The sequence below is a fragment of the Dama dama genome, chromosome 5, assembly GCF_033118175.1.
Source record: "Dama dama isolate Ldn47 chromosome 5, ASM3311817v1, whole genome shotgun sequence".
Lineage (NCBI taxonomy): Eukaryota > Metazoa > Chordata > Mammalia > Artiodactyla > Cervidae > Dama > Dama dama.
In genome coordinates this window covers 79,730,950-79,758,486 of record NC_083685.1, presented here as the reverse complement: position 1 = coordinate 79,758,486, position 27,537 = coordinate 79,730,950, and the positions used below count along the sequence as shown (strand labels likewise).

The 27,537-nt window shown below is 62.2% G+C and overlaps 1 protein-coding gene across 1 annotated transcript; it reads left to right on the top strand.

Annotated features, from left to right (window-relative positions):
• The first annotated feature begins 398 nt into the window (after positions 1–398).
• On the top strand, positions 399–26,406 carry TSPOAP1 (TSPO associated protein 1). Its single transcript, XM_061142621.1, has 31 exons — positions 399–1,275; positions 2,069–2,176; positions 2,464–2,592; positions 3,189–3,368; positions 3,920–4,105; positions 5,229–5,306; positions 5,393–5,476; positions 5,732–5,821; positions 5,980–6,102; positions 6,349–6,453; positions 8,048–8,098; positions 8,404–8,424; positions 9,193–9,397; positions 9,986–10,161; positions 11,346–11,461; positions 11,706–11,815; positions 15,156–15,986; positions 16,150–16,301; positions 16,629–17,006; positions 17,098–17,337; positions 17,667–17,843; positions 18,425–19,306; positions 19,961–20,060; positions 20,143–20,297; positions 20,899–21,067; positions 21,441–21,512; positions 22,032–22,064; positions 22,221–22,324; positions 22,409–22,480; positions 22,694–22,804; positions 25,285–26,406. The coding sequence occupies exons 1-31, from the start codon at positions 946–948 to the stop codon at positions 25,462–25,464; spliced, it is 5,748 nt and encodes a 1,915-aa protein (XP_060998604.1). The 5' UTR covers positions 399–945; the 3' UTR covers positions 25,465–26,406.
• Positions 26,407–27,537: the final 1,131 nt, after the last annotated feature.

Below are 27,537 nucleotides of genomic sequence, written 5' to 3'. Positions count from 1 at the left end.
GGGGAGGGGGCGGGAAGGGCTGGCTCTCTCTCGCTCACCGCCCCCCCCCCCCCGCCCCCCGCGGGTTCTGAGGCTCGGCCCTCCTCGGCGCCCACCATCTCGGGGCTCTGGGACTACAGGGGACCCCTTCAGTCCCCAGAGCTGAGGTCAGCAGGGAGAGAGACTATGAGGCAAGCAGCCCACCGACCCAGGCCTCCTTAGGACCAGCCCAACGGCCCAGCAAGCTGGCCAGCAGCGGCGGAGAGAGGAGCGGGAGATAAAGGACTCCAGCGGACCTTTGGGGATCACCCCCAGCAGCTCCTGTGGACCCTAGCCGGGCTGAGGGATCGTGATGGATGGTCAGGTTCGCAGAGGCTGAAACGGACACACAATGACAGCCAGGCACACACAGCAGTACACAGCCCTGAGACGCTCAGATACAACCAGTGACAGCATCACACACGGCCACAGCCCTGCAGTAGACACCCACACACGCAGAAACAGCTGGTGACTCTGATACAGGCACAGGCAGTGACACACAAAACCACAGCCCCCCAGCACACACACACACACACACACACACACACACACACACACACACACAAGGCTGTGCTGACCGGTACAGGCCGACCTGGAGACACGTGCACACCCTCAGCCGGCGCGGCTGTTGGTGGCCTTGGCACACGCTCCCCACCCCCACGGGGACACCCGTGCTCCTCCACAGGCTCGCGCACACAGCCACGAGCAGACAGCTCACACGCACACCCCTCGCTGCAGCTCCTCCGGCAGCCCCGGCTCCCGCAGCCTCCTTTGTGGGGAGGAAGCACCCGGCTAACCTTGGATGGAATTGCAGTGAAGCCCAGCGCTCAGAGAGGAGAGGGTCTGGCCTGGCGTGACCCTCGCCGGCCCCTCCAGCGGGCTGGGTGATGTCCCCGGGCCCGGGTCCTGGGGACCCTTGGCAGAACCATGGAGCAACTGACATCCCTCCCGCGGCTGGGGGACCCCGGAAACATGGAGCCGTGGGCACTGCCCGCCTGGCAGAGCTGGACTTCAGGCCCAGGGTGTGATGCTGGAGGAGCATCCCCAAGCATGGTTGGTGCCCCCACAGATCTGCGTGTTGGAGAACTGAGGCCTGAGGAGAGCTCCGAGCCTGAGGGAGCCCGAAGCCCGGGGCCTGTGGGGGGCATTGAGCCTGGAAGAACAGCAACTGGGCTGCCCAGCCCTGCGCAGGGAGCCTTGAGCTCCAGACCTGGCTGTCAGAGGCTGGAGGACCCGGAGGCAGAGGCTTTCTCTAAGGTAAGGGAGCTAGGACGGCCGGGGTCTGCGAGGCTGGGGCTCTCATCCTGCCTGCCGGCCTGGGCATGGTCTGGGACTTCACTGCCCCCTGTCTCCTCCGGGCCTATCTCTGTCTGGGGGTCCATCTCTGTGACCGTCTGTCCTCCCTTCTTTGGGCAGAAATCTCAGTGGTTCTGTTTTTCACCATCTGTCTGTCCTTCTGACTAGGCCTGTCTGTCTGCCTTGAACCCTCCATTTCCCCCTCCCTCTGTGAGTCTCTCTCTGACAGTCTGTCTGTGTCTGTCTGTCTCTCTTCTCTGCACCTCTCTGTCCTTGGGGGCTGGGGGATACTGGAGGAGTGTGTGTGGGGGAGTGTGTGATGGAATCAGAGTCTGGAGGAAGCGACTCAGTGGAGGGGGGCTCAGTGCTGGGCCAAGCCAGAGAGGACAAGGCTTGGGGTGGGTGTGAGTCGTCTCCTGTAGACGATGGAGGGACCTGGACTTTGGGGGACTCAGGATCTGGGGGAGCCTGGACGAGTGGGGGTGGGAGCTCAGGCTGGCCTTTCCCAAAAAAGGATGCTGGGCAGAGGTGGGAAGAATTGGGGACTGGCAGAGAGGGTCCCAGGGTTTGGAGTCACTAGTGTACCGAACAGCCCCTCCTGTGCCCCACTCTGAAGGCCTGGTATATGGGGGAGAACCTTCTTGTCTCCATGTCTCCTTGGACTGTGGAGGGGGAACGCGTCCATATGGAGGGCTCTGATTTCCATAGGCAGGGTAATTCCTGAGGGGCTGCGCCCCATCCTTTCCCATGCCAGGGCAAGCTGAAAATGGTCTTCGGGGACAGGCCCAATCTGGAGCTGCTGAGGGCCGTGGGGGAGCTGCAGCAGCGCTGTGCCATCCTTAAGGAGGAGAACCAGATGCTGGTGAGGCTTGGAAAGCAAGTCCTGGGTCCTGGGGGGGAGGCAGACTCAGACACCCCGGCTCTCTGCTTCGACATCCTTCTCATCCCATGAACATCCCTCCAAGCGGGAGCTACATGGAGCTGACATGACCCCAAGACCCAGAGAGGGTGAACCCCTACCTAGAGTTGCCAAGGAGCCCCCCTGTGAGCCCAAGAGTCTAGCCCAAGGCCCAGGCTTGTTATGATTGGGTCTGGGGTGGGGGCCGGCCTTCTCCCCACATGCCCCAATTCTGGCTGACCCCTTGTCAGAGGAAGAGCAGCTTCCCTGAGACGGAGGAGAAGGTGCGGAGGCTGAAGCGGAAGAATGCCGAGCTGGCGGTCATTGCCAAGCGCCTGGAGGAGAGGGCCCGAAAGCTGCAGGAGACTAACCTGAGGGTGGTGAGGATGGGAGGCCACTGGATGGAGGCTGGGCGGCCAGGGCAGAGGGGTGCCAGGGCAGTGGGGCTTGGGCATCATGGACTCTTAGTACCCAGGGACGCAGGAACCCAGCAGCTGAGGTGTAGAAAGGGCCAGTGCCAGCCAGGCTAGGGGGCTGGGGGCTTCTGGAGCCACGGAGGGAGAGAAGGGCTGGGTGGGGGTGTGGGGGGTGTGGGGGGTGTCCCGGGCAGGGAGAGCAGAATTCTGGATTGCCAGTGCTGGCGCTGGCGGCCACCTCCCGCTGCGCTCATCTCTGGGTGCAGAGCTAGCAGGGACAAGACCCATCACAGTGGCAGCCCTCAATTAGCAGCATACTTTGGGCCTAAGCTAGGAGGTGGAGTTAACTCTTTCACTCCCGCTTGAGGATTGCAGGGAAGGGGTCAAGTGAGGCTGAGGGTCGGCCCAGGGTAGACCCCCACCCCCCGACCCAGGATAGAAGCAGGTGAAGGCCACATTTCAAAGGTGTTCATCCTAACCCCTCCTTTGGGAGGAGCTGAGAAGTGGGAGAAGTGGCCCAGCCCTCAGATGACCATTGGCCTTGCCCCTCCCCCGGCCAGGTGAGTGCTCCCATGCCCAGTTCAGGGGCCAGCTTGGAGTTGTGCCGGAAGGCCCTGGCCCGCCAACGAGCCCAGGACCTCAGTGAGACGGCCAGCGCCCTGTTGGCCAAGGACAAGCAGATCGCTGCCTTGCAGCGGGAGTGCAGGGAGCTGCAGGCCAGGCTCACCCTGGCGGGCAAGGTGCGTGGAGGCCCCGGTCACCCCTGCCGGCTCAGCCCTACCTAGGGCCGCCGGCCTGGCGGTGTGGGATGCGGACTGAGATGTTAATGAGATGCAAATGAAGCGAGCAGGTGGAGGCTGCTGGGAGTAGGTTCCCCTGGCAACGGCCCAGGTGGGAGCGGGACCGGGCGCCTGAACCGAAGGGAGTGGAGCCGTGAGTCCCAGACCTGGGAATTTCTGGGCTCCAGGTTTCGGGCTGCAAGCCAGTGGGCCTGGCTGTATGACCTCACGCATAACCTCACACTGGGGTGCAGTAATGTTCGCAAGGCATTGAGCACAGCGCCGGGCACACCGCGAGTGCCCAGTAAACGCGCTCCCGGGAATGTTTGCACACCGGAGAGCGGAAGCATGGGGCTGTGTAGGCATGCATCTGCGACCGGGCATAGATGCATGGGGAGGGTGCGCACCTGCCCCCGAGGGCCCCTGCAGTCCAGCGGAGGGCGGGCTCAGCTGGGGACTGCGCGGGCGGGTCGGGGTTAGGCCCGACTCGGTTCCCGGTCCCCCGATTCCAGGAGGGCCCCCAGTGGCTCCACGTGCGGGACTTCGACCGGCTGCTGCGCGAGTCCCAGCGGGAGGTTCTGCGGCTGCAGAGGCAGATCGCCCTGCGCAACCAGCGGGAGCCGCCCTCGCCGCCCCGGCCCCCGGACCCCTCTGCCCCGGCCAGAGCAGGGGCGCCCGCCCCGGGGGCCCCGGGAGAGGTGAGCGCCGGCGCCAGGGCAGGTGTGTAGGTGTGCGGAGAACCGGGTGGAAGCGGCTCCGGGATCTCCCCCCTCCCCGTGCACCGCGCTCAGAGCCCCGAAGAGGAGGTGGCGGCGCGGGCACTGCCCGGGCCAGGTCCTCGGCCCGGCTTCCCAGGGCTCGTACCTGCGCCCCGCGCGCCCCCGGGGGCTCGGGCCCCCCTCTCCGCAGGCCTGAGGCCGGCGGCCCGCCCCGCCGCCCCTGCCGCGCCGGCAGTGGTACGGCCCGGCCGCAAATCCCCGGTTGCCCTGGCAGCCGCCCGGGGCCCAGCCCGCGCCGCTGCCTCCCGCCACAGCCACAGCGCGGGGACACCCCCTTCAGCGCCCGCCTGGTCCGTCAGACCCGGCCCGGCTCCCCTGGGGCGGCGCGGTGTCCTCCCCGGCTCCAGGTACGGGCGACCCTCACCGGGCGTCGGGCTTAGGCGGCCCCTGGCCCGAAAGCTGGGGACCCCGCTTCGGACCTCCGTAACTTAGAGGTCTGGCTCCTCTCCATCCTCCGTCCTGGGCGGCACCTGGGTCCCCCTCCTTCCGGGAAGAGGGGAGGGAGAAGGGATTTGGCCCCTCTTCCTGGTCCAGGGAGGGAGCATCACTAAAGATCTGTCCTCCAGAGTTTGCACGGATGGATAACCGGACATGCCCGTAGGGTGGGCTCAGGGAAGCTGGGAGGAGGGTCTGACAGGTCTGTAGGCGCTAGGCCAAGACTCTTTGGATCCATAACCCCTAGGTCTGGGGACATCACCTCCCTGGGGGCCCAGGCAGCCTCCTAGTTCTCTGCCAGTCACTGAAGGACACCCAGGACAGTTATTGAGTGCAGAGCAGGGCTGCAAGCTAAAAAGGGAACGCTTTGGCCTGGATAGAGGACCCATCTCCCCGGGGAATCATGGGTCTCTGGATCTCAAAGCACTCAGGATCAACTGGAGATGGGGGAGCGGGGGCAGACAGCACCCCTTCCCCTTCCTGAGCAGGGATCTCTTTGCTGACTGTGAGGTGGGGTGGGAAACCCCCTCGGACAGGCTGGGCTGGGGGCAGGCTGCCCTGAGGCCTTGCCCTCAGGTGCCAGCCCACTGCCCCTGGCCATTTCCAGGCCATACCCCAGGAGGATGTGGAAAACCCGGCTGTGGTCCTAGGGGAGCCCGAGAAGCAGCAGAGGGTGCAGCAACTGGTAAGACCCGGGTTAAGGAGCTGGAGGAGACCCTTTAACGGGTGGATCTGTCTTCCCGTGTGAGGAGTTCCTTTCTGATCCTGCAGGAATCGGAACTCAGCAAGAAGCGGAAGAAATGCGAGAGCCTGGAGCAGGAAGCCCGGAAAAAGCAGAGGCGATGCGAGGAGCTGGTGAGCACTGTGGGGTCTTAGAAGGCCGGCTCCTCGGGTCTCTCAGGACCATCAGGTGGAGGGCTCCCCCAGAGTGCCAATTCCTTCTCTCCTGGCCCGAAAGCATGCTTTCCCTTCTGTTCAGTGGGGCTTCCCTTTGCTGGCTGAGGCAGGTCCCAGGAGGGGGCCGGCAGGGTCCCGTGTGTGTGTGGGGGGGGGGGGGCAGGAGGAGGTGGGCGCTGGGACCCTCCCTGGACCTCCTCTCTGGTCTTGCAGGAACTGCAGCTCAGGGCAGCCCAGAATGAGAATGCCCGCCTTGTGGAGGAGAACTCTCGGCTCAGTGGGAGAGCCACGGAAAAGGAGCAGGTAGCGGCTCTGCCCAGGTCCTGCCAGGGTCCCGTCCCTGGGCAAGGCGCTGCCTCTGCCAACTCCCCAGTTGGGGAGAGCATCCTGAGGCCCCTGGGGGCGGGGGTGCTGGGGGTCAAGGCTCACACTCTCAGCTCTCTGCGCTCCCCCCTGTCCAGGTGGAGTGGGAGAATGCAGAGCTGAGGGGCCAGCTCCTGGGGGTGACGCAGGAGAGGGACTCGGCCCTTCTCAAGAGCCAAGGCCTGCAGAGCAAGCTGGAGAGCCTGGAGCAGGTGCTGAAGGTGAGGGCACTGGGCAGGTGGCAGGAGGGTGGCACGGGGCGAAAGAGGGATGGTAAAGCATGTGCCCTGCGTGGGGCGCGGGGGTGTAGGGCTGAGTCCTAGTGCCCGCGGCCCTTTCCTTCTCTAGCCGCAGTTTCCTTTTTAACAGTGTCTGGAACACATGGTGTCTGAGGCGCCCTCATCTTAGATCTTCCATAGAGACAGTAGAGCAGGGCTCGGGCCTTGACGCAGGCTCTTGCGTTTCAGCACATGCGGGAGGTGGCCCAGCGGCGGCAGCAGCTGGAGGTGGAACACGAGCAGGCTCGGCTCAGCCTGCAGGAGAAGCGGGAGGAGGTCCGGAGGCTGCAGCAGGTGGGGGTGGCGTCTGGAGGGGCGGAAGGGCGGGGGGGCTGCTAGACCCCAGCTGTAGCTTCCAGACCCTCATCCAATATGGGCTGAACCCCTGGTGGCTCAGACGGTCAAGAATCTGCCTGCAATGCAGGAGACCCAGGTTCCATCCCTGGGTGGGGAAGATCCCCTGGAGGAGGGCATGGCAACCCTCTCCAGTATCCTTTCCTGGAGGATCCCATGGACAAAGGAGCCTGGGGGGCTACAGTAGGTGGAATCACAGAGTTGGACACCACTGAGCAACTAACACTATCTAACTAACACACTGTGTGCCAGGCACTGTGCCAGGCCTTGGAGGGACTGTGAGGGGCAAAGGCCAGGTCCCTGATCAAGCCGCACATAAACAGATCCATGTGTAAGCTGATTGCAGGCATTGACAGGAACAGTGGGGGAAGTCACCGGGGTGATGTGACATAGGGTGGTGGGGATGGGGTGAGGGGTCTCTTCAGCAAGCTTGGCAAGGAAGGCCTCTCATACCTCGAGGGTCAGAAGGAGCCAGCTGATGAGCACTCTGGGGAGGGGGAATAGTCATGCCGATGCCCTGTGGGGGGGAGAAGCTTGAGGGGCACAGACCAGTGTGGCTAGCACGTGGTAGGATGGATGGAATGGCAGGAGTAGGCAAGAGCCAGATCGCATCAGACCTTCAAGTCAGGGGAGAAGTCTGGGTATTCTGCTTTCTGAGTCTTTTGAAGCCGTTGAAAGATCCCGAGCAGCGGAGTGGCATGGTCTGATTCGTCATTTAGAGTGTTGCTTCGGCAGCACTGTGGATGGTGGACAGGGGCGTGGGCACAGAAGCAAGGCATTGAGGTGGCGGGTGGCCGCAGGGGTCCGGGTGGGAGATGATGTCTGCCTGGGTGAGAGTATAACCCACGGCAGGAAACAAGTGGGCAGATTCGAAGTACATTGTGGACGGAGAATTGACAGGACTCACTGTGGGATTCTGATTGAGTGCCCTGCGCCTTCACCCAAGCGCTGACTACATGGATGGTTGGGCCTTTCACCCCCCAGGACTGAGGGATGACAGGCAGCAGGTTTGAGAGGTCAGGCATCCTGAGTTCTGAGTTCCGTTTCGGCCAAGTTTGGGTTGTGTGTTAACCATCCTAGTGGAGAGGCCCACAGACAGCTGGACTTGTGAGCCTTGGGTCCTAGGGAAGTCGGTCTTGGAGACAGGTTTCGGAGTATTCAGTGCATCTGGTCCTGTGACTAGATGGGAGTCTAGAGAGAGAGTGACCACGGGCCCAGCACTGTGCCCTGTGGGACCCTGACACTCAGAAGGGGCAAAAGATGAGCAGGCAGAGAGCATCAAGAGAGACAGGAAGAGGAAAAAACCCTGAGGGGGAGGGTCTGGGCAGCAGGAAGCAGTCCCAGGCCCCTCTTCTCCACCCCTTCACCTTTGGACTCAAGGTGTGGTTCAGAGTGGGAACCGGAGGGAGTCCACCCACAGCCCCTTCCCAGCCCCCTTCCCTCTCCTCTCTCCTTCGTCCTGCCTACCCTCCTCCCTCAATCCCACCCCAGTCCTCACCCCTCTCCTCCAGCATTTGCCTCCTCCCACCTGTAGGCCCAGGCGGAAGCCCAGAGAGAGCATGAAGGCGCTGTGCAGCTGCTGGAGGTAGGGTCCCCGGAGGTGGGGGGGGGGGGGGGCGGGGAAGGCTGGGGCGGTTCGGAGAGTGCTGCAGGGGGCTGCCTGGATGTGGGTGGGGGTGTGCGCTTGCAGAAAGGGTCCCTAGATGCTCTGGGCGCTGGGGAGATCCCCTCCACCTTTGGCCCTGAAATATCCTTCCACTTAGCACTTGCTTAGTCGGTTTAGGGAGCTGACTGAGTCTTGTCTATTTGGGCCCCTCCCTCCCTCTCTGGGTTATCCCCCGCCCCCGTAAGAGTTCTAACTCTCCTCTGGGCTTTCCTTTCCTGCCACAGTCTACCCTGGATTCCATGCAGGTACAGCCTCCTGATCCCCCATCTCCCTGGGGAGTGGGGGCGGGGGGCTCTCCCCAACACCCTTCCAGGCTGGCTGAGCTGAGTCTCCTCCCTCAGGCCCAAGCGATTCCAGCCGTGCTGTCCAACGACAGGGGTGTGACTGGTCACAGGCTGAGACTCTGTAGATGGGCTGGGATTCTCACAGGGCATGTGCCCACCCCTCCAGCCCCAGCCCCAGACCTGCCACTGTGCCTGGCACACACAGGCCCTGCCCATCTCTGAAGCCCAGCCCCTGAGACCAGGAGGGGTTCAAGCCAGCCAGTCTGACCCACGACCCCCTTGATGGGGACTCTCCTGATCCTTGAGAAAAACTCCTGGGTGTTAGCTCACTCCTGTCCCAATGATGTCCCGAGCCTCTGCGGACGTCTCTGAGGGCAGGGATGTGGGTCACTGGCTGTGGAAGGGTGACGAGCCACGGAGTGGGGAGAACCCCTGAATTGATACCGTGGTGGTGATGGGGTGGGGTGACCCCTTTTGGGGGCAACACGCAGCAAGTGCTGGGGCATGCGGCTGAGCTGGGGGCGGGGTTGGGAGTGATGCTGTCCCGCGGTGCCCAGGTCTCGACCCTCAGCCGCCCGATGAATGGGGCAGCCGGGCGGCCAGGCTGAGGGTTCGTGCCCTGCCCCGGGGCCTGGGCAGGTGCGATCTGAAGCGGGGCTGCGTGGAGATGGCACGGGCCCAGCCCAGGCAGCCCCGTGGCCCGGCGGCTCATCCTGTGTCTCGGCCCAGGTCCGGGTCCGGGAGCTGGAGGAGCAGTGCCGCAGCCAGACCGAGCGCTTCAGCCTGCTGGCACGGGAGCTCCAGGCCTTCCGCCTGCACCCCGGCCCCCTGGACCTGCTCACCTCCGCCCTGGGCTGCGGTGCCCCCGGGGACCGCCCACCACCCCCCTGCTGCTGCTCCACCCCGCAGCCCTGCCGCGGATCCGGCCCCAAAGGTGAGGTAGACCCCCAGCGCCATCAGCGTGGTGCTTTTGTCCTGAGCGGAGTTCAGGGTCAGAGAAGGCTAGCAGCTCACCCAAAGTCACACGGCAAGTTAGAGTCGGTTCTGGCTTGAGTCAGACTCCAGTGGGTTGGGGGGCGGGCAGGGAACAGCTGAGCCCACTGGAGAATCTCAGGGAGCTGCTCCTCCTGCTCCTCTGCGGTCCTGGCTGGGAGGTCAGCACCAGGAGTCAGTGACAGGCAGTGTGGGCTGGCGAAGAGCCAGCTGGGCATCGGTCAGATCGGGTGGTCCCGGCTCCACTCACTCAGAGAGTGACCCTGCTCAGCTCTGTGGGCCTAGGCTCTGTGTGTCCTAGGCTCTGAGACAGGGGCATCCACTGCACCTCATTGAGTTGCTCTGAGGATGCTGTGAAATAATATGTGTAAGTCTCCTCCACCTCCACTTAGTACACTCCCCCAGGATTTCCCTTCTTGTAAGGGAACTTGGCCACAGAGGGCCTGATCTCTAGCTCCAAGAGGACGCGTGGTCACTGGTCGCTCCTCGGGACACCAACCCCCAAGGCCACATGTCATCTTTCCTGTAGACCTCGACCTCCCACCAGCGTCCCCGGGGCGCTGCACCCCAAAGTCTTCCGAGCCTGCCGCTGCCACCCTTGCCGGGGTCTCCCGGAGGACGCCGGCCAAGAGGGCAGAGTCTCTGTCCAACTCCTCTCGCTCCGAGTCCATCCACAACAGCCCCAAGTCCTGCCCAACCCCCGAGGTCAGTGCTGGGGAGGGGCCTGGGCTCCAGCTCTGCCTTGGGCAGGTGGTGGCCCAGGAGCTGGGGGGCTGCTGGCCTGTGTGGGGGGTCTAACCAGGCCCTGGAGGAGAGGGGCCTGTGGATTCCTCCTGGCGGGTGGGGAGCTCCGATGCGGCCTGTCCTGCCTGCCGTCCCTCCTCAGGGGCTGCCCAGCCCACCCCTCTGGGGCCCAGCAAGGCCAGAGAGTCTTGGGCTGCAGGGAGGGAGACCCTTTGGGGCCAGGACCCACACAATGAGGCTGGTGGTGAGAGTGTCCATGGCAGAAGCCGGTGATGCTGTGAGAAGGGGCAACAGTTCTGGGATTGAGGTCCCAGCTGTGTCTCCGGCAGGTCGCTGACCCTCTTTGGGCTTGGGTTCCACTGTCATTTGAGTTTTGAACTAACAAGCCTGCCCGGTGAGGTTGTGGGGAGGATGATGTGAAAACAATACAAGGACGGTGCCTCCCGCCGTGTGGGGCACACAGTAGATGCTTAACATATGGCAGCTGGTATCTGCCAAGTTCTTTGGTATCACTCACAACCGCAGCCCTCCCTCTCTCTCTCCCGCCCAAACCCGAGAAAGTGCGGGGGAGGGGGCGGAATGGGGGCATCCGGAGCAGCGCTCCGGGTGTGGGAAGTGGTGAGCCCAGCCGCGGCCTCTACCGTCCCCTTGTGGGCAGGAGTGGAGGTGCTGGCTTTGGGTGCCCCCGCTTACCCTGGCAGTACCTCTGTCCCAGGGACTTCTCAGCCCCTTCTCCCCCTTTGCTTCCAGCTAGAGTGCTTTATTGCAGTTTTATAACTTTAAGGACACAGACTGTTGTAGGGCGCCCCCTTGCCCCCTGCCGCCAGAGCGTCTGCCCCCTCTACGCTGGGGATGGTGGTCTTATTTACTGAGCTGGTGCAGCGGAGGCCAGGGCTCAGGGAGGGGTCACCGATAACCCCTCTCCATTGACACAGGGCGTCTGGGCTCCACCAGGCCCCTCTGGACTCCACTAGGCCCCGAGGGCTGACGTTCTGGTTTAGAACTCATCGGCGGAGCTCACTGCTGCTGGCCTCGTCCAGCATCTGCCCCGTTTCTCGTCTCAGGACAGTGGGGCCTCCCCTGCCGGGTTTGCGGTCGGCCCCTGGGTCCTGGAGAGGACTGGCCCTTTTCTGTTGGTCCCCCAGGTGGACACGGCCAGTGAGGTGGAGGAACTGGAGGCGGACAGCATCTCGCTGCTCCCGGCAGTGGCAGAGGGCGGCCGGGGCGGAGCCAGGGTCCAGGTCTTCCTAGCTCGCTATAGGTGGGCCCTGACCCCTGCGCCCTGGCCCTCCAGCATTTGGGGTGCATGGGGGGCACAAGACGGTGGGGGCGTGGCAGGGGTCACGGCGGGACAGGTCATCTTCACCTCGTTGGGCTGGGGTGGGTACAGTGGGCGCTCCCTGTGATTAACGGTGGACAACAAAGTGTCCCCAAGGCCGGGCGATAGGCGGGGAGGAGACAGGATGTCGGTCACCGTCCCCCTCCTCCTCCGGGCCTCCCCGCAGCTACAACCCCTTCGAGGGCCCCAACGAGAACCCAGAGGCAGAGCTGCCGCTGACCGCCGGCGAGTACATCTACATCTACGGCAGCATGGACGAGGATGGCTTCTTTGAAGGTAGGAGGGAGCGGGGACCGTCCCATCCATTCGTTTGCTTTGAAGTTTCTCTTCCCAAAGCCCTCCACCCATGCGCACCCTCTGAGCCCGCCGTCACTTCTCAGACTCGGCTGAAAGGCAAGGAGAGACCCGGAGGCCCGTGGGGAAAGGGAGAGAAAGGGGTCCGGGAGCAGCTGGTCTGACTCCATGCCTGCCCCGTGCAGGACAGAAGGCCCAGCACAGTCCAGAGGGCGGACCGAGTGTCACAGGGAATTTCGGCTAAATTTGATTTTCTGCTGGCAGGTGGGGCATGGCAGCGCCCAACACTAGTGACCTCAAGGTCGGGCACGTGGTACATAGATCTGATGCTGAACCCAGTGAGTGTGGGGAGGAGGGATCAGGGGTCCAGGGCCCAGGAGAGGGTGTCAGCAAGTGGTCAGCAGTTGCCAGGGCCCAGGCAGGGCTGCGCTCCAGGGCGGTTCTGCAGTGCCCAGGGCGCTTCTGTGGTGCCCGTGGGGCGATCAGCTCACTGAAGCAGACACCATGTTACTGACTGGGCAATATGGCAGGGCCTGGCAGACTCCTCGGGGTGCCCTGGCTGGGTGCCAGGCTGCATCCTTTCACAGCATGGAGGACAGTGTGGTGTGGAGCCCAGGATGCAGGGTGGACAGGGCAGGTGAGAGCTGCAGCGGTGTGTGGGGATCAGCAAAGTGCTCGGGTCTGCGCCTCTATCAGCCACAGCTTGGGGTTTGTGGGGCCTGCTCAGCCTCTCCTCCTGGGGCCCCGTGCCTGTTATCTGAGCAGGTGCTGGGAATGATGGAAAACAACTAAACTCTCTCTAGGGATGGACGATGGAGAGAAGGATTAAATCGCTCCCAGAAAAATGGCCTTTTTAATGAGGAAAAAAAATCGAAACACCAACTCTGTCCAATCCCATGGACGGAGGGGCATGGCAGGCTACAGTCCATGGGGTCGTAAGAGTCAAACACAACTTACCGACTAAACCATCACCATCACCACCAGCAAGAACATAAACATTAACTAACCACAAGTTACTAGAATTTGAACTGTGCAATCTAGGGTAGCTGGAAAGGCATGTAGACACATGGGGGTCAGACTCCCTATTCCTCATCTTACTTTGGTGGCTTCAGCTGTGTCTGATCCCACAGCTGGGCTGCTTTCAGCGACAGGGGCTTCCAGACCGTGAGCCCGACTGTGGCCCCGGCTCCTGAACCAGCCTTGCAGGGCTGCGGACCTGCTTAGTGTGATGGTTCCTCCGGTTAGCATCACACCCCACAGTGTTGCCTGTATGAATTTCTTAGCGCTGCCGTAAAAAATTTCCACCAACTGGGTGGTGGCTTAAAGCAACAGCAATGTGTTCCCTCACAGTTCTGGAGGCCAGAAGCCTGAAAGCAAGGTGCTGGCAGGGTCACCGTGCCCCCGGAGGCCCTGGCGGAGATTCCGCTCCTTGTCCCGTGCAGTTTCTGGGGGTTCAGTTCCCTGCTTGCGGCTGCATCACTCTGGTCCCTGCATCTGCAGTCACATCGCGCCTCCTCCTTTTCTCTCAGTGCCTCTCCTTGTGTGTCCTCTTAAAAGGACACTTGTCATTGGGTTTAGGGCCCACCCAGATAATCCAGGACGATCTTTATCTCAAGCTCCTTAATTGCATCTGCGAAGACACTTTTGCCATATTTACAGGGCTCAGGGTTTAGGATGTGGACATATTTTGGGAAGGCCACCTTTCAACCCACTACTTACGCTCTGTTATCAGTTTTTTGAAAGTCTCTTTTGTTTCTCTTCATTTTCTTACTCCCCCGCCCCCACCCCCCTAGCCTAAGTAGAGAGAGATGGTGTTGGGGAAGCTTCCACGTCCTCCTGCTGCTCAGGACCGCCTACACCCACCCCCTGCCCTAAACCTGGCCCTTGTTCCCCTTTTCTCCCAAGAAGGCCCAGCAGCCGCCAGCTCCTCTGTGCCCTGGGACTCTTTTTCCTTTTCCCAAATTAGCTGTGATGTGACAGGCCGTTTGTCCAGGTTTTTTGATCCTTGACATCCCACAAACAAACAATACGAAATGTTTTATAATGTTCTGTTGAAAGTGTTCAGGGGAGCTGGTCCAAGGTAGCAGAACTTTGCTGCAATCGCTGTCAGAACTGACTGAGAGGAACCTCCCTGTGGTCCAGTGGTTAAGAATCTGCCTTGCAGGGCAGCGGATGTGGGTTCGATCCCTGGTCAGGGAACTAAAACCCCACATGCTTCGGATCAACTAAGCCTGCACGCTATAAGTAGGGAGTCTGTGTGACACAAATATCCTGCATGCTGTAACTGACGCAGACAAATAAATAAATATTAACCAAAGAACTGACTGCCAGTCATGCTCCTAGACCCAGTCCTGCTGTGGATCTCAGTGCCTTCGAGAACCCACAGGGGGCTCTTTCCTCTGGCACACGTGTCTTTTGTCTCTAAAGATTCCTGCCTTTCTGCTAGCCAGACAGGACCTCCCTCTCCCTTTGAGGGTGTCTGCTTTCCACACAGGAAGGTTGAGGTGTGTCCTTGCCCTCACTCCTCAGACCCATGTAATATGACAGTTTTCAAACAGACAGAAAAGTTAAATCGTAAAATGAACACCTGTGTACTCACCACCTGGATTCAACAATTATTAATATTTTGTCATAATTGGGTTTTTCCCATGTGGGTTAAAAATAGGATTGAAAAGCAAGGTGTTGACAGATGATATTTTATTTCTTTTTAAGTGAGTGGATTAATTTTGGCTGCACTGGGTCTCTGTTGCAGTGCATGGGCTTTCTCTAGTTGAGGAGAGAGGGCTTGCCTGTTGCAGAGTACGGGCTCTAGGCATATGGGCTTCAGTAGCTGTGGCGCATGGGCTTGGTTGTTCCGAGGCGTGTGGAATCTTTCTGGCCCAGGGATCGAACCCATGTTTCCTGCATTGGCAGGCAGATTCTTAACCACTGTACCACCAGAGGAGTCCGATACACAATATCTTACCTAGACATGCTTCCGTGTGCATCTGGACATCCTTCATCCCTGCAGCATCACCTGGGAGCTTGTTCAAAGTGCAGAATCTCAGCACTGTTCAGACCCAACTGAGTTATAATCTGTATTTTAAGAAATCTCCAGGTGATTCATCTGCACATTAAAATTTAAAAAGCCCTCCCCATAGAACTACAGTACGGTTATCACACCACTGAAAATTAACAATAATTTCCCAGTCCACATCGTGATTGCTCTTTTAAAAGTGCTAACAGGTGAATCATATGCCTCAGATTACTCACCAAGCTTCCCTACAATGCATTGATCGGGCTGTGTTTTTCTCCGCCTCCTCTCTTGTCTTCCCCTCCCCAGGGGAGCTCATGGACGGCCGGAGGGGCCTGGTCCCTTCCAATTTTGTTGAGCGTGTGTCCGACGACGACCTGCTGGCCTCGCTGCCTCCAGAGCTGGCTGACTTGTCCCACAGCTCAGGCCCCGAGCTCAGTTTTCTGAGCAGCGGTGGAGGCGGCAGCAGTAGTGGGGGTCAGAGCAGCGGGGGATGCAGCCAGCCCCGACCGGAGGACGAGGCAGCCGGGGAGGCACCCAGCCCGAGTCCCCCGCCCGAGGGCCTGGGGGAGCTCCCTGCCGTGCCTTACCCCCGCCGTCTGGCCATCCTGAAGCAGCTGGCCCACAGCGTGGTGCTGGCCTGGGAGCCACCTCCTGAGCGCATGGAGCTGCGCGGCTACCACGTCTGTGTGAATGGGGAGCTGCGGCAGGCCCTGGGGTCCGGGGCACCCCCCACGGCTGTGCTGGAGAACTTGGACCTGCAGACCGGGCCCCTCCGGGTCTCTGTGCAGGCCCTGACCAGCCGGGGCGGCTCCGACCCGCTGCGCTGCTGCTTGCTGCTGGGAGCCCGGGCCCGCGTGGCTCCTAGCCAGCTGCGGGTCCATCGGCTGACCGCCACATCTGCCGAGATCGCCTGGGTGCCCAGCAACAGCAGCTTGGCCCACGCCGTCTACCTCAACGGGGAGGAATGCCCCCCAGCCCACCCCAGCACCTACTGGGCCACCTTCTGCCACCTGCGGCCTGGTACCCTCTATCAGGCCCGAGTGGAGGCTCAGCTCCCGCCTCGAGGGTCCTGGGAACCAGGCGGGGAGAGGCCAGAGCCACGGGCTGCCACCCTGCAGTTCACCACACTGCCAGCAGGTAGGCGGGCTCGGGCGCCTGGTGCAGTCCCTGGGGCAGTCAGGCCCGGGAGGGTGACCCCAGGGGAGACTGGCTGCTACTTGCATCTTTAGGGAAGTGGCAGAGTGGGCTGTTCTCTCTGGTGGGTGTGCTCCAATCCTGGGTCTTGTGCCCCCTCCCCTAGGCCCACCTGATGCCCCCCTGGATGTGCAGGTCGAGCCAGGGCCCTCCCCTGGGATCCTGATCATCAGCTGGCTCCCGGTGACAATCGATGCGGCTGGCACCTCCAACGGCGTCCGGGTCACAGGCTATGCTGTTTATGCTGATGGGCAGAAGGTACAGCCCGGGGCTGCCCTCTCCCGTACCCTGGGAGTGGGGCGTGGGTCTCTGCCCTCTCCTGTATCCTGGGAGCGGGGCATGGGTCTCTCCCCTCTTTGTGCTGAGAGGCCTCGTCTCCCCGGCCTGGCATGGAGCTGCCCGCCCCGGGCATCTGGGCCCTAGGTAGCAGGTTGGTTAAGAGCATGGGTTTTGGGAGCCCACGGTCTAGGACTCCAGCCCTGGGGCCCCGTGGCCAGGAGGCTCAGCGCCAGCAGCTGTGGTGCTGTGGGCGCCTGTGTGTGTCACTGCAGCCCCCCTTTCCTGCGCTGTGCCCCTCACCCGCAGATCATGGAGGTGGCCTCACCCACGGCGGGCAGCGTGCTGGTGGAGCTGTCGCAGCTGCAGCTGCTGCAGGCGTGCCGCGCGGTGGCCGTGCGCACCATGTCGCCCCACGGCGAGTCGGTGGACTCCCTCCCCGCTCCCGTCGCCCCCGCCCTGGCCGAGGCCTCCGGGCCGGCCAGGGTCCCCTGCGCCTCCCCACGACCGGGCCCGGAGGCCAGGCCGCCCCTTGCTCCAGCCTCCCTGGGGCTGGGGGACTCCAGTTCTCCTCTCTGGTGCCCCGACCCCCGTGGAGCTCAAGAGCCCCCGGGCGCCCCCCCAGCCAGCCCTCCCAGAGAGACGGCAGAACGATCTTCAGAGGAGCCCCCAGTGCCTGTCTTGCAGGTACCCGGCTGGGAGGAGGGTGGCCGGCGGAGGCTGGGAGGAGGGTCCGGGCTCGGGCTGGGGGGCCCTTCCTCAGTGCCTGCCGTTCCAGGAGCTGGCTGGGGCAGCTGTGCTGGGTGCCCCTGGGGACGGGAAGGCCAGCGAGCCCGCCTTGGGAGACTGCGTTCCTGGCCCTGCCACCTCCTGTGTGGCCAAGGAGGACGCTGAGCAGACCGCGGGAGAGGCCCTCCTGGCACCCGGCGCCACCCAGGGAGCACTGGCCCAGAGGCTGCCCGGTGCCCAGGCCTGCCGTGGAGGAGACCCAGGGGCTGGGCTGAGGCCCCGGGCTGAGGTACGGGGCTGGGGGCGCCCCGGGCCACCGCGAGGAGTCGGGGGCCCCCTCCCTGCCTCTGCCAGCCCAGAGCTGGTTGCCCACTCCGCCCGTTCTCCGCCCCGCTCTCGCTCTGCCCTGCACTGTGTGTCTGGCTGTTTGCATTTGCCGCTTTGTCTTCCAGGTTTCTTTCCCTGCCCCGCACGGTGCCTATGCCCCGATTTGGGGGCATGCCCCTCTCTCCTGCCAGGGGACCGCCGCATTCATCCTGCTGGGGCTGACCCTGTCAGAAGGTCCCCACGTGCCCTCGCTCACCTCCCCGCTGTCCTCCCATGTCTGGCCTCTTGCAGGAGGAAGCGGCCGAGCCGGGGGTCCGTCCAGGGAACTCCCTTGTGGACCAGGGCCGCACCTCAGACCTGTCAGACATCCAAGAGGAGGAGGAGGAGGAGGAGGAGGAGCTGGGCGGCAGGACCTGCTCCTTCCGGAAGCAGGTGGCTGGCCACAGCATCGGGGGGCAGGGGGCCAAGGTATCGGGGTGAGGAGGGGCTGGGGGGCCCTTCAGGTTCCTGCGGCCTCTGCCCCCCGAGTCAGCAGCTGCTCTGGTGTGCCGGCAGCATTCTTGGTGTGCAGCCTGGGCCCTCTGCGGGGCGGCCGCTAGGAAGTAGCTCAGGCCCGGCTTCGACCCTCCTGAAAAGGAGGGGGGGGACCGAGGCGACCCGTTCTGTAACTTCTCCCACTCAAGCCCGCTCGATGCAGCGCCCTCTGAGAGCCTTGCGTTGCTGGGAGCTTCCGAGGAGGGATTGGGAGGCCCCTTGCTGTCTCAGGCCTGGCCTGCTCCCCGACACTCAGCCCCTCTGTGCATCCTGTTCTTGGGTGGGCTCCTCAGTGCTCCCGGGGCCCTGCCCCGGACACGCTGTGTGGCTCTGGGCCAGACTCTCTCTCTCTGGTCTTCCTTCTTGGAGGGAGGCAACAGGGGGTTGGGGGGGCGGGCCTTGGGTTACCTGAAACCCCTGCCCTCCTTTGAGGGCAAAGGTCACAGCTCTGTCCTTTTCCCACGGACCTCTCTTCCCTGCTGCCCCGCCCGGCCCCCCCCCCCCCCGCCCCCCAGCCCCAGCCCGACCCCTTGTGTGAGACCGACAGCGACGAGGAGATCTTGGAACAGATCCTGGAGCCGCCCCTCCAGCACTTCCGCAGCAAGAAGCTGTTTAGCATCCCCGAGGAGGAGGAGGAGGAGGAGGAAGAGGAGGAGGACGGAGAGGAGGATGGGGAGGCCGCGCAGGAGGAGAAGGGGCCAGGGGCAGGCTCTGCATCCAGAGACCCCGGCCCGCCTGCACCCCTGCCTCCGGGGCTGGGCTGCGACGGCGCGCGGTCCCGCGGACCTGGCCTCTGCGCTTCATCCTGCAGCCCCTGCAGAGTTGGGGACCGCCCGGAGGACCCGCTGGGACTGGTCGGTGGCGGCAGCTGGAGGAAAGGAAGTGGCTCCCCCGAAAAGCCCCCTGGCCGCAGGCGGTCTCCGGATCCCCGGGAGCACTGCAGCCGGCTTCTCAGCAACGGCGGCGGCGGGTCCCAGGCGCCCGGCCGAGCACCGGGCCCTGGGCGCGAGAGGGGCGGCCCCTCTGCGGCAGAGGGCGCCAGGGCTGCGCCGGACGCCGGCGGGAGGGCGCGGCCCGCCCCTTCCAGGAAGTGCCCCCGGGGCCGGGCCCCGGAACCGGGCCTGGCCAGCTGCCTCTCCCCCAAGTGCTTGGAAATCAGCATCGAATATGACTCTGAGGACGAGCAAGAGATGGGCGGCGGGGACATGAGCATCACCAGCTCCGGCTGCCTCGGAGACGGGGAGGCCTGGGGTGCAGCCCCCGTGGGAAGGCCCCGGGCACCTCCGAAGGCCGGTTCAGGCCCCCACCCCTACCCATGCTCCGCGGCCTGGGAGAAGGGGGAGCCGGAGCGGAGAGGCCGCAGTGCGACCGGCAGAGCCAAGGAGCCGCCCCCCCGGGTCCGTGCCCTCTCCTGCCCGGGCAGCCCCCTACCTGCTGCTGCCCGGTGGCCCTGCTTGCTGCCCACCGGCCGCTCCCATTCCACGCTGCCGCCTCCATCAGCAGAAGTGGGGTGGGGCCTCGGGGCTCCCTCACCTGCCTCCTCCCACCCACATTCCACTGCTTTGCTGCTTCTGCCGATCCATCGGAACTGGGATGCGCTGATGTTCTGTGGCCATAAGTCGCCCATTGCTGCCAGCAGGCCCCCTGCCTTTGGGGCAGGTGGCCCTTTCCTCCGCTTAGCTAGTGACAGCTTCAGGACCCAGCCTGCGATGTCCAGCATCGCCCAGCCCCGACACGGAGAAGAGGCCCTCCTCTCACACGCGCCTCGGCCAGCTCTCAGATCTAAACCTTAGTCCCTCTACTGCACTCATCTGCTAAGGTGGCCGGAGCCGGGGCCTCCCCTCCTGCCCTTCCTCCCCCCTGGGGGTGTCTGATGGCTCCAGTGAGCTTGGGCCACGGCTCCAGGAGAGGAATGTGTGTCCCTGCTCTGCTGTGCCGCTTCCGCCGACGGGGCAGAGCTGGGGGGAGCGCTCGTGGGGTCCTGCCGCTACTGAGGCGCCCAGCAGAGGGGTGGTGCGTCACTCCTGCTGTCTGTTGCCCTCTTTTTGCAGGCAGCAGAGTCTGGGGAGCCCAGAGGGCTGGACAGCCCCGGGCAGAGCGGCTCCCAGCGGAGAGGGGGCTGGGCCCCCAGGCCAGGCTCCATGGAGCTGGGTGAGCCTCTTTGGGGTTGGGCCAGGCCGAGGGGCTTCTCCCGCCTCCTTGGCCAGAGTTGATTGCCGTTTCTCCCCCGCAGGCCCCGCGAGGAGCCCTCCAGAAGAAGCCCTGGCCCTCCGGGACCTCCCTGTCAGGGTCTTTGTGGCTCTGTTTGACTATGACCCCGTGTCAATGTCACCCAACCCTGATGCTGGGGAAGAGGAGCTCCCGTTCCGGGAGGGCCAGATCCTGAAGGTGACTGACTCACAGTCTGGTCCTGCTTCCTCCCTCCTTTCCTGCCGTGTCCGGGAGGGATCATAGCCTCACCCGGGGCGGGGGAACGCAGCTTCTAGAGCCAGGTGATGTGGAGTGGGGTCACGACTGCCACGTCGAGCCATGAAACCAGGAGTAGACTCTTTCCTTTGGGCCTCATGGGTAAAGTGGGGATCATGTGAGTGTCTGCCTCACAGGCTTGTTTGGGGATTAGAGGATTCAGTACCCACAGAGCACTGAAACGGCCTAGCACGTAGCTCAGCGTGATACTGCTGCTGTTAGCGTGACGACATCTACTGAGCCTCCAAGGATTTCCTGAAGGCTTTGGGCTAAAACTCTGAGATCAGGGAGATCCAGTCTAGGGCGGACTGGGGGAATGGATGTGCAGACAGTGAATGATGATCGTTTGGATAGGGCTGTTTTCTGTCATCCCTCTGATTCTTCTTGGCTATTTCCCCCTATTTCCGATTCCATAAAAGGTAGAGCATTCTTCTGCAGTCCTGAGTTGGGGGCCCTGTGGGCTCAGGGAGCAAGGAGCAGGTGGAAGTGGCCTGCTGACACAGCTTGTCTGTTCTGCCTCCAGGTGTTTGGGGACAAAGACGCAGACGGCTTCTACCGGGGTGAGGGTGGGGGCCGGTGGGGCTACATTCCCTGCAACATGGTGGCTGAAGTGGCCGTGGACAGCCCTGTGGGGACACAGCAGCTGCTCCAGCGGGGCTATTTGTCCCCAGAGGTTCTCGCTGAGGGCTCAGGTATGACCTGCTCCTGCCCCTCGCCCACTGCCCCCCACCCCAGTTCCAACTCAACACCCCCCAACCCCAAGTAACTTGGACATCGGGAGTGGCCAGGGTACCTGGTTGATCCAGAGAGGGGCAGAGTCACTGGGACCCTCAGAGACTCGAGCCCTCTTGGCCGCAGTAGTGGGCTTGCCACGCAGAATGGGGGCTGCTGCAGGGGGACTGGCCGTGTGTTTTGGATCCTGGAGGTCGGGGATGAGAGGGGAAGAGTGGCCTTAGAGACTTGAGTGCAGGAATCCCAGCACAGCCCCTAGAGGAGACCAGAGTCACTGTCCGTCTCGCTCCCTACCTCGGTTTCCCTCTAATGTCTGCTTGCTGTCTGGAGCAGGGAACGGCCCCTTCGTCTACTCTGCAGCCCGCACCGCCGGGCCTCCCCCCAAGCCCCGCCGCTCCAAGAAAGGTGGGTGTGATCCTCTTCTTCTCCAGGGCCCCTGAGGATGAGGAGGGAGGTGGCCAGGGGCATTGCCTGGCTCTCTGGGGAAACACAGGTCTGTCTTGAGCAGGTGGAGGGAACCGGCCCCATCTTCACCCACAGCTATGCGTCCCATGGGGAACTTCACTCTAATGGGGATGGGCAGTGGTTTGCTAGAACCTTTGTTCTAGAAAGTGTCCTTGTCTCTTATGTCTCTTGCATTGGCAAGCGGGCTCTTAACCCCTAGTGCCGCCCGGGAAGCCCTGTTCCAGAAGGAACCTGACTATAGATTCTGTGCCACCTGGAGCAAGTGACCGACCCTATCTGGCCCTTAGTTCACTGTGAAGCCCACAGGGGGGGTCTGCTCTCGGCTGATGGTCCTTCTCCTGCATCTCTCCCTGTGTGAGGCTGAGCATCCTGCCTGCCCTGCACCAGCCCCCCCACCTTCCCCTGCCCCCCGAGGGGAGGGCCGGAGGAGCAGGGCTCACAGGCCTCTTCTCTCCGCAGCCGACTGGGAAGGGCCTGCCCAGCCCCGTGGAGGTGAGGGTCTTCCCTGCGCCTCCAGCCTCCCCTGGAGCCACAGCTGCTGGGGAGGCGGCGACTCCGACTCGGGTCGGCAGGTCTCCAGCGCGGAGGACAGGAGGCGGGTGGGAGTGCCTAGAAAGAGTCCCGAGTCGCCTTCTCCTCCCCATCCAGGGCCCCCCCAGCTAGCCTCCTCTGCTGGCCTGAAAGCTCCCCATTCCATGGTGGCCGCGTTTGACTATAACCCCCGGGAGAGCTCTCCCAACATGGACGTGGAGGTGAGCCCCTCCCGGAGCCCAGCCAAGGCGGGGTGAAGACCGTACCTGCCCCGGCCTGACGCCTACATTGTGGTCTCTCTGTAGGCAGAGCTGCCTTTCCGGGCGGGGGACGTCATCACTGTGTTCGGGGCCATGGACGATGACGGTTTCTACTATGTGAGGACGTGGGGGTGGGGGTGTGCCCAAGGGGGGTCTCCTGGAACCATGGGGGTGGGGAACCAGGTTCCTGATGGAAGCCCAGAGGGACGGGCCAGTCGCCTCCCTCGATGGTGACATGGACCCCAGGCCATCCCCCGCCCCGGGGCTTCAGCGTCCAGGGGGTGCTGTTGAGGCCCCTCCTGGTCTGTCTCACCTGCATCTCCTCCCCAGGGGGAGCTGAATGGACAGCGGGGCCTGGTTCCATCCAACTTCCTGGAGGGCCCTGGGCCTGAGGCAGGCGGCTCAGACAGGGAGCCTGGGGCAGCCCCGTCCGAGGGCCAGGTCAGTGAGGACCTGGGCTCCGGGCTCAGCAGTCGGGTCTCTACGCGGTGGCGTGGGAGGGATGCAGCCACGTGCAGCGGTCTAGGTGCCCATGGTGCCCAGGCGGGGGTTGTGAGCCATGGCCAGAGGGAACCCAGCCACGGTGGCTCCCCCACCCCCCCAGTGTGTGCCCCTCTGCGTGGTGGGGCGAGGCCGAGACCTTGATCCCGGTCTCATCTGACCCGGCCGTCCACACCCCCGGCCAGGGCAGGGGAGGGCCCCCTGGAAAAGGACCCTCGAGTCTCCCACACCTCTCGCCATCACAGCCCCCATCACAGGGACCCTCCCTGCTCCCCTGCTGCAGCTCCCCGGCTCCCAGGCGCTTTTTAAAGCCAGACGCCCAGCAAGGACCCAAGTCCTGGGTGGGTGTAGTACACTTACAGGCTCCCAGGGCAAGAAGAGGGTGAGGGGGCCAGGCCCCGACCAGAAAGCCCTGGGCCTCCATCTGCGCTAGTTCCAGAGTCAGGGGCTGTGCAAGCAGGATCTAGGGACCCGGGTGACCTGGAGACTGGGTGGAGGGCTCGTGGTCTGCCGGTAACCCATCTCCTCTCTTTGTTCCCTGTTCTTCAGAGAACGAGGAGGAGAAGAGTCCAGTGCTAGATGGAGATAGATATATGTAGAGAGAGCGACATGTAAGTGGGGACTGACCCCCTGGGTCCAGGTCACCCCGTTCCTCATCTCACCATAATCAGATAGTGCTCCTTGTCTCAGGCATGGGAGCCCCACTGGCTTGTCCACCTTCTTCCAAGGAACAGGGGAGGGAGCTTTGGCCGCGAGCCCACTTTGGAACTCGGATCAGCCCCTCCCCTTACCTTATTCAAGACGGTGCCAGCTGCCTTATGTACTGTCCCATGTTAGCTGACCCTTCATGTTCTATAGCACATGCGGCTCATAGAATGTTGTGTGACATCCATATTGTGGCTCATCGGTGTATTATGATACTATATGACTATGGTATTATAATATTGTGATTATTATTGGTGACAGAAGAGTGATACTAATGCCACCAGTAATAATAGTCTCCATCTCTCCACCCTTATCCTCTGTATCATGACCTCTTAGGGGTACCAGAGGCATGATTTTATGTCCAACTTTCCATTTTCTTGCTGGGGGGGTGGGTATTAAAGGGGAAGCTTAAACAGTCGGAGTCCATGTATAACCTCAAATCATTCATTTCTGGGGCCTCTCCCATGTGTCTCCTGGGACCCCTGGGCGGGAGTGGTAAGGGCCTCCGATCTCCTCCCCACCCCGGCCAGCCATCAGCCCTGGCTAGTTGGAAAGAGACTCTTTGACCTCTGGGTGCTGCCCTCCTCCAGATCTTCCCGACCCCAGGGATCGAATCCACGTCTCATATCTCCTGCGTTGGCAGGCGGGTTCTTTAGCCCTTGCACCACCTGGGAAGCCCCCTCTGGGTGCCAGCAGACCTCTTTGTGGGCAGCCCTGCCAGATCACCAGGGCCTTAGGTAGAGGCGGGCCCCAGGCTGGACACCCGGCACCTGAGTTCTGTGATTGGTTCTGCCAGTAGACCGCCAGGCCCTGGTAGAAGCAGGGGTTTGAGGAAGGGAGTAGGGGGCGGGGGCAGAGAACTGGCAGGGCCTGAGGGCTGTACCAGGCCCAGGAGGTCACAGAGGGGACGTGGGGATTCAGCGGGTGGGGGGAGTTTTCCTTTTGGCTCTCTTGTTTGTCCCGTCCCTGTTTTTAGGCCACTGACAGCACAGTCTGGGTGGGCTTGTGGCAGAGGGAGCCACTCGTGGTGGCTCAGAGAACAAGGAGATTCTGCAGAGGGGTTGTGCTAAGGGCAGGGCGGGGCGGGCAGGTTGGGCGGGGAGCAGCTCTCTCTGGAGAGAGCTCGTGGTGAGTGTGAGTGCCTCTGGCCCTGCCTCCCTGCAGCCCTCTCCGGAGCCATCCAAGGAAGAGTCTCCATCTTCCCCCCATGGAGTGGGCACTTCTCCCCTCCCTGAAGGCCCTCGCTCACCACGTGGGCCTGCTGCTTGTCTGTGCGGTGGTGCAGGAGCCACCTTCCCTGGAGTGTCTGGCTCCTTCCAGCATCCCTGTCTTTGCTCTCCTGTTGGCTGGGAGGGGATGATGGGGTGGGGAGGTGTTGGAGCACCCATCCCAAGGGTCAAGTCCAAGGGCTCTTGAGCTCCATCAGCCCAGCATCCTGCATAGAGACCCAGAGGAGGGGAGGGGCTCGCCTCCCTCCAAGAACCAAAGCAGAACTGAGCCTCCTTGTCTGTGCCTTCTGACTCCCAGCTCCGTGCCCCCCCCATCATCATGCCCTCCCGGTGCTCTATGGGGCGGCGGCCGGACCATGGATTCTGGTTCACACCCATGTTTCTGTGATTACCTGGGGGCTGCGGGCTCCTAAGGTCATGCGATAAAGGAGGCAGGGTGAGGTGGGGGTCAGGCCTTGACCTTGCCCCTTTTTTCTCACTTTCTAGGACTGGGTCAGCTCAACCCAGGGGCCCCCAGCACCCCCAGGCTGGCCCTGTGCTCCTGGCCCTCGCTGCTTCCCCGAGGCTGAACTGGGGTTGCCACAGGGCCCAAGCAGGAAGGTGTGGGTTCTCCTCTCCAAGGGGAAGCAGCTCCTCAGGAAACTGGGCTCGGGGAAGAAAGAGTGATGCTGTGGTCCCAAAGGCCCCAGCTGCGTGGGGAAGGCCCTGGATTCTGGTACTCCCGAGTGAGCACTGTGGCGCTGGGACAGGACTCAGACTCAGTGAAGGTCAGAGCTAGAGGAGCGGCTGGTCCTCCGGATGGGCATCGTCTTCTTACAGGCGGGGACCCTGAGCCCCTGCACGGGGACAAGTCCAGGGGCTGAGCACCTGGTCATAGAGCTGGCCAGGGACATGGACTTGTCCCTCCTGGTTCACCCATCTGCTCCTGGTGTCCACCACGCTGTGCTAGTCCCCTCTTGGCCTCCACACACCTGGCTCGGGGAGATGCTGTTCCCTCCGACGGCGCTGGCCATCCTCTTCATGTCTTCCCTCCCTGAAGGAAAGTTTGCACTGGATTCTGCCAAGCCCCCTAGCCCGGGGGCGGAGCTATGTATATAGATGTACATACTCAGTGCCTCAGCCCAGCTTCCTCCCTCTCGCTTCCACCGCACAGGCCCGGGAATGAGAAAGGCCAAGCCAAAGCGGGCCTGACCCCACCCCATAGCGCTCCCCCGCACCCCCCTGCCAGCCGCCCTCCTGGCCGAGACCCGGGGCGGTGGGCAGAAAGCAGGAGTTGGGTTTGCCTTATTTTGCTCATCGGATTCAACTTCTCTTTTGCATCGTTTTCCTCTGGCCCCTGTTGGAGTCTGGGGGCTGGGGGAGAGGACAGATTTATGCAACTATTTTCATACATTCCCTATTCAGAGTGGGGTGGGGGTTCGTCCCCCCTCCCCTTAGCACCCCTCTCCTCACACTCCGGCTGGGTGAGCGTCTCTGCATGTTTCCATTGCTGTGGTGGGAGGTTGTTTGAACTCCCACCCCCACCTTGGTCTCCAGGGGTGTGGAATGGTGGGGGCATTTGTTTAAAAAGACATTTTATTATAATAAAGTCTATTTTCACAAAACCCATGCTGGGCTCTACCTGGGATGAAGGACTCCTGAGGGGTGGGCCATGGTGGACTTTGGACTTCACTTTAGAATCCAAAAGTTAACATCTGAGGGTGACACCAAGAAGATCAAGCAGCTCTGGAATTGTTTTCTCAGGAAGGTTTGGGGGCTTCCTGACTTCCTGATCACCGGGTCAGGTGTTGAGACTTGGGTCAGGATCCTGGAGGAAGAAAGAGACCTGGGAAGGGGGTGCAGAGACAGGAGGAGAGAAGGCACCAGTTTCAAGGTGGTGGACTGCACTGATTGCATACCACAATCTTGGTTCTCCTGGACCAAATTCATAGGAATAACAGAGGTAATAAAACCCAGCCAAACACCCAAATAAACAACATACATAGCTCCATTTGAAGAAGGGGGGACTCCCATTAGATGAGAAAGAGCAGGATTTCAGAAAAGACAGAAAGCAGATGGGAGGACTTCCCTGGTGGTCCAGTGGCTAAGAGTCCAAGCTCCCAATGCAGGGGGCCTGGGTTTGATCCCTGGTCAGAGAATAAGATTCCCGCATGCCACAACCAAGACTGGGCACAGCTAAATCAATCACCCAGTCTTACAAGAAGAAAAGAAAACAGATGAGAAATCACATTCAGAAATCTCAAAGCAGAGCTTGGGAGACTTCTGCACAGCTCTGCGCCTAGAGGAGGCACCAACAGCCGAAGGACCACAGGGGCCGTGACAGCATGATTAGCTGGGATTCCACGTGGGGAGCCACCAGGCCGATGGCTGCACGTTCTCCTCTCCATGGGCCAAGGGGCAAAGGTGAGGATGGCTGCCTTTAGATGAAAACAGTGGAAGTGGCCAGAGACCAAATGGTAAATGGCTGGCAGATCCCTGGCAGAAACCAGAAGCATCATTGCCCAGGGAAGGCACCACCAACGTGAGTGCAGTGTTCCCACCTCCCTCTCTCGCTGAAACCCTCCAAGTCAGCAACAGTACCCACCGAGATGTTTTACAGGGACTCTCAGCTACTAAGGCAAGGACACGAGACAACACAGAGATCAATTTGGGAAGAACTGGCATTTGAATCATGTGAACCTATGCACAAAGCCTATCTCTCTGTTTACATATGTCTTTAATGTCTCTTGGCCATGTTTT

What these genes read in the sequence shown, in the direction of transcription:
- TSPOAP1 (XM_061142621.1), top strand. Translation starts at nt 946, where the DNA reads ATGGAGCAACTGACATCCCTCCCGCGGCTGGGGGACCCCGGAAACATG. An exon ending in GAGCCACGGAAAAGGAGCAG is followed by an intron (nt 5,822 to 5,979) that starts GTAGCGGCTCTG and finishes CCCCCTGTCCAG; the next exon opens with GTGGAGTGGGAGAATGCAGA. An exon ending in TCGGGGGGCAGGGGGCCAAG is followed by an intron (nt 17,844 to 18,424) that starts GTATCGGGGTGA and finishes CCCGCCCCCCAG; the next exon opens with CCCCAGCCCGACCCCTTGTG.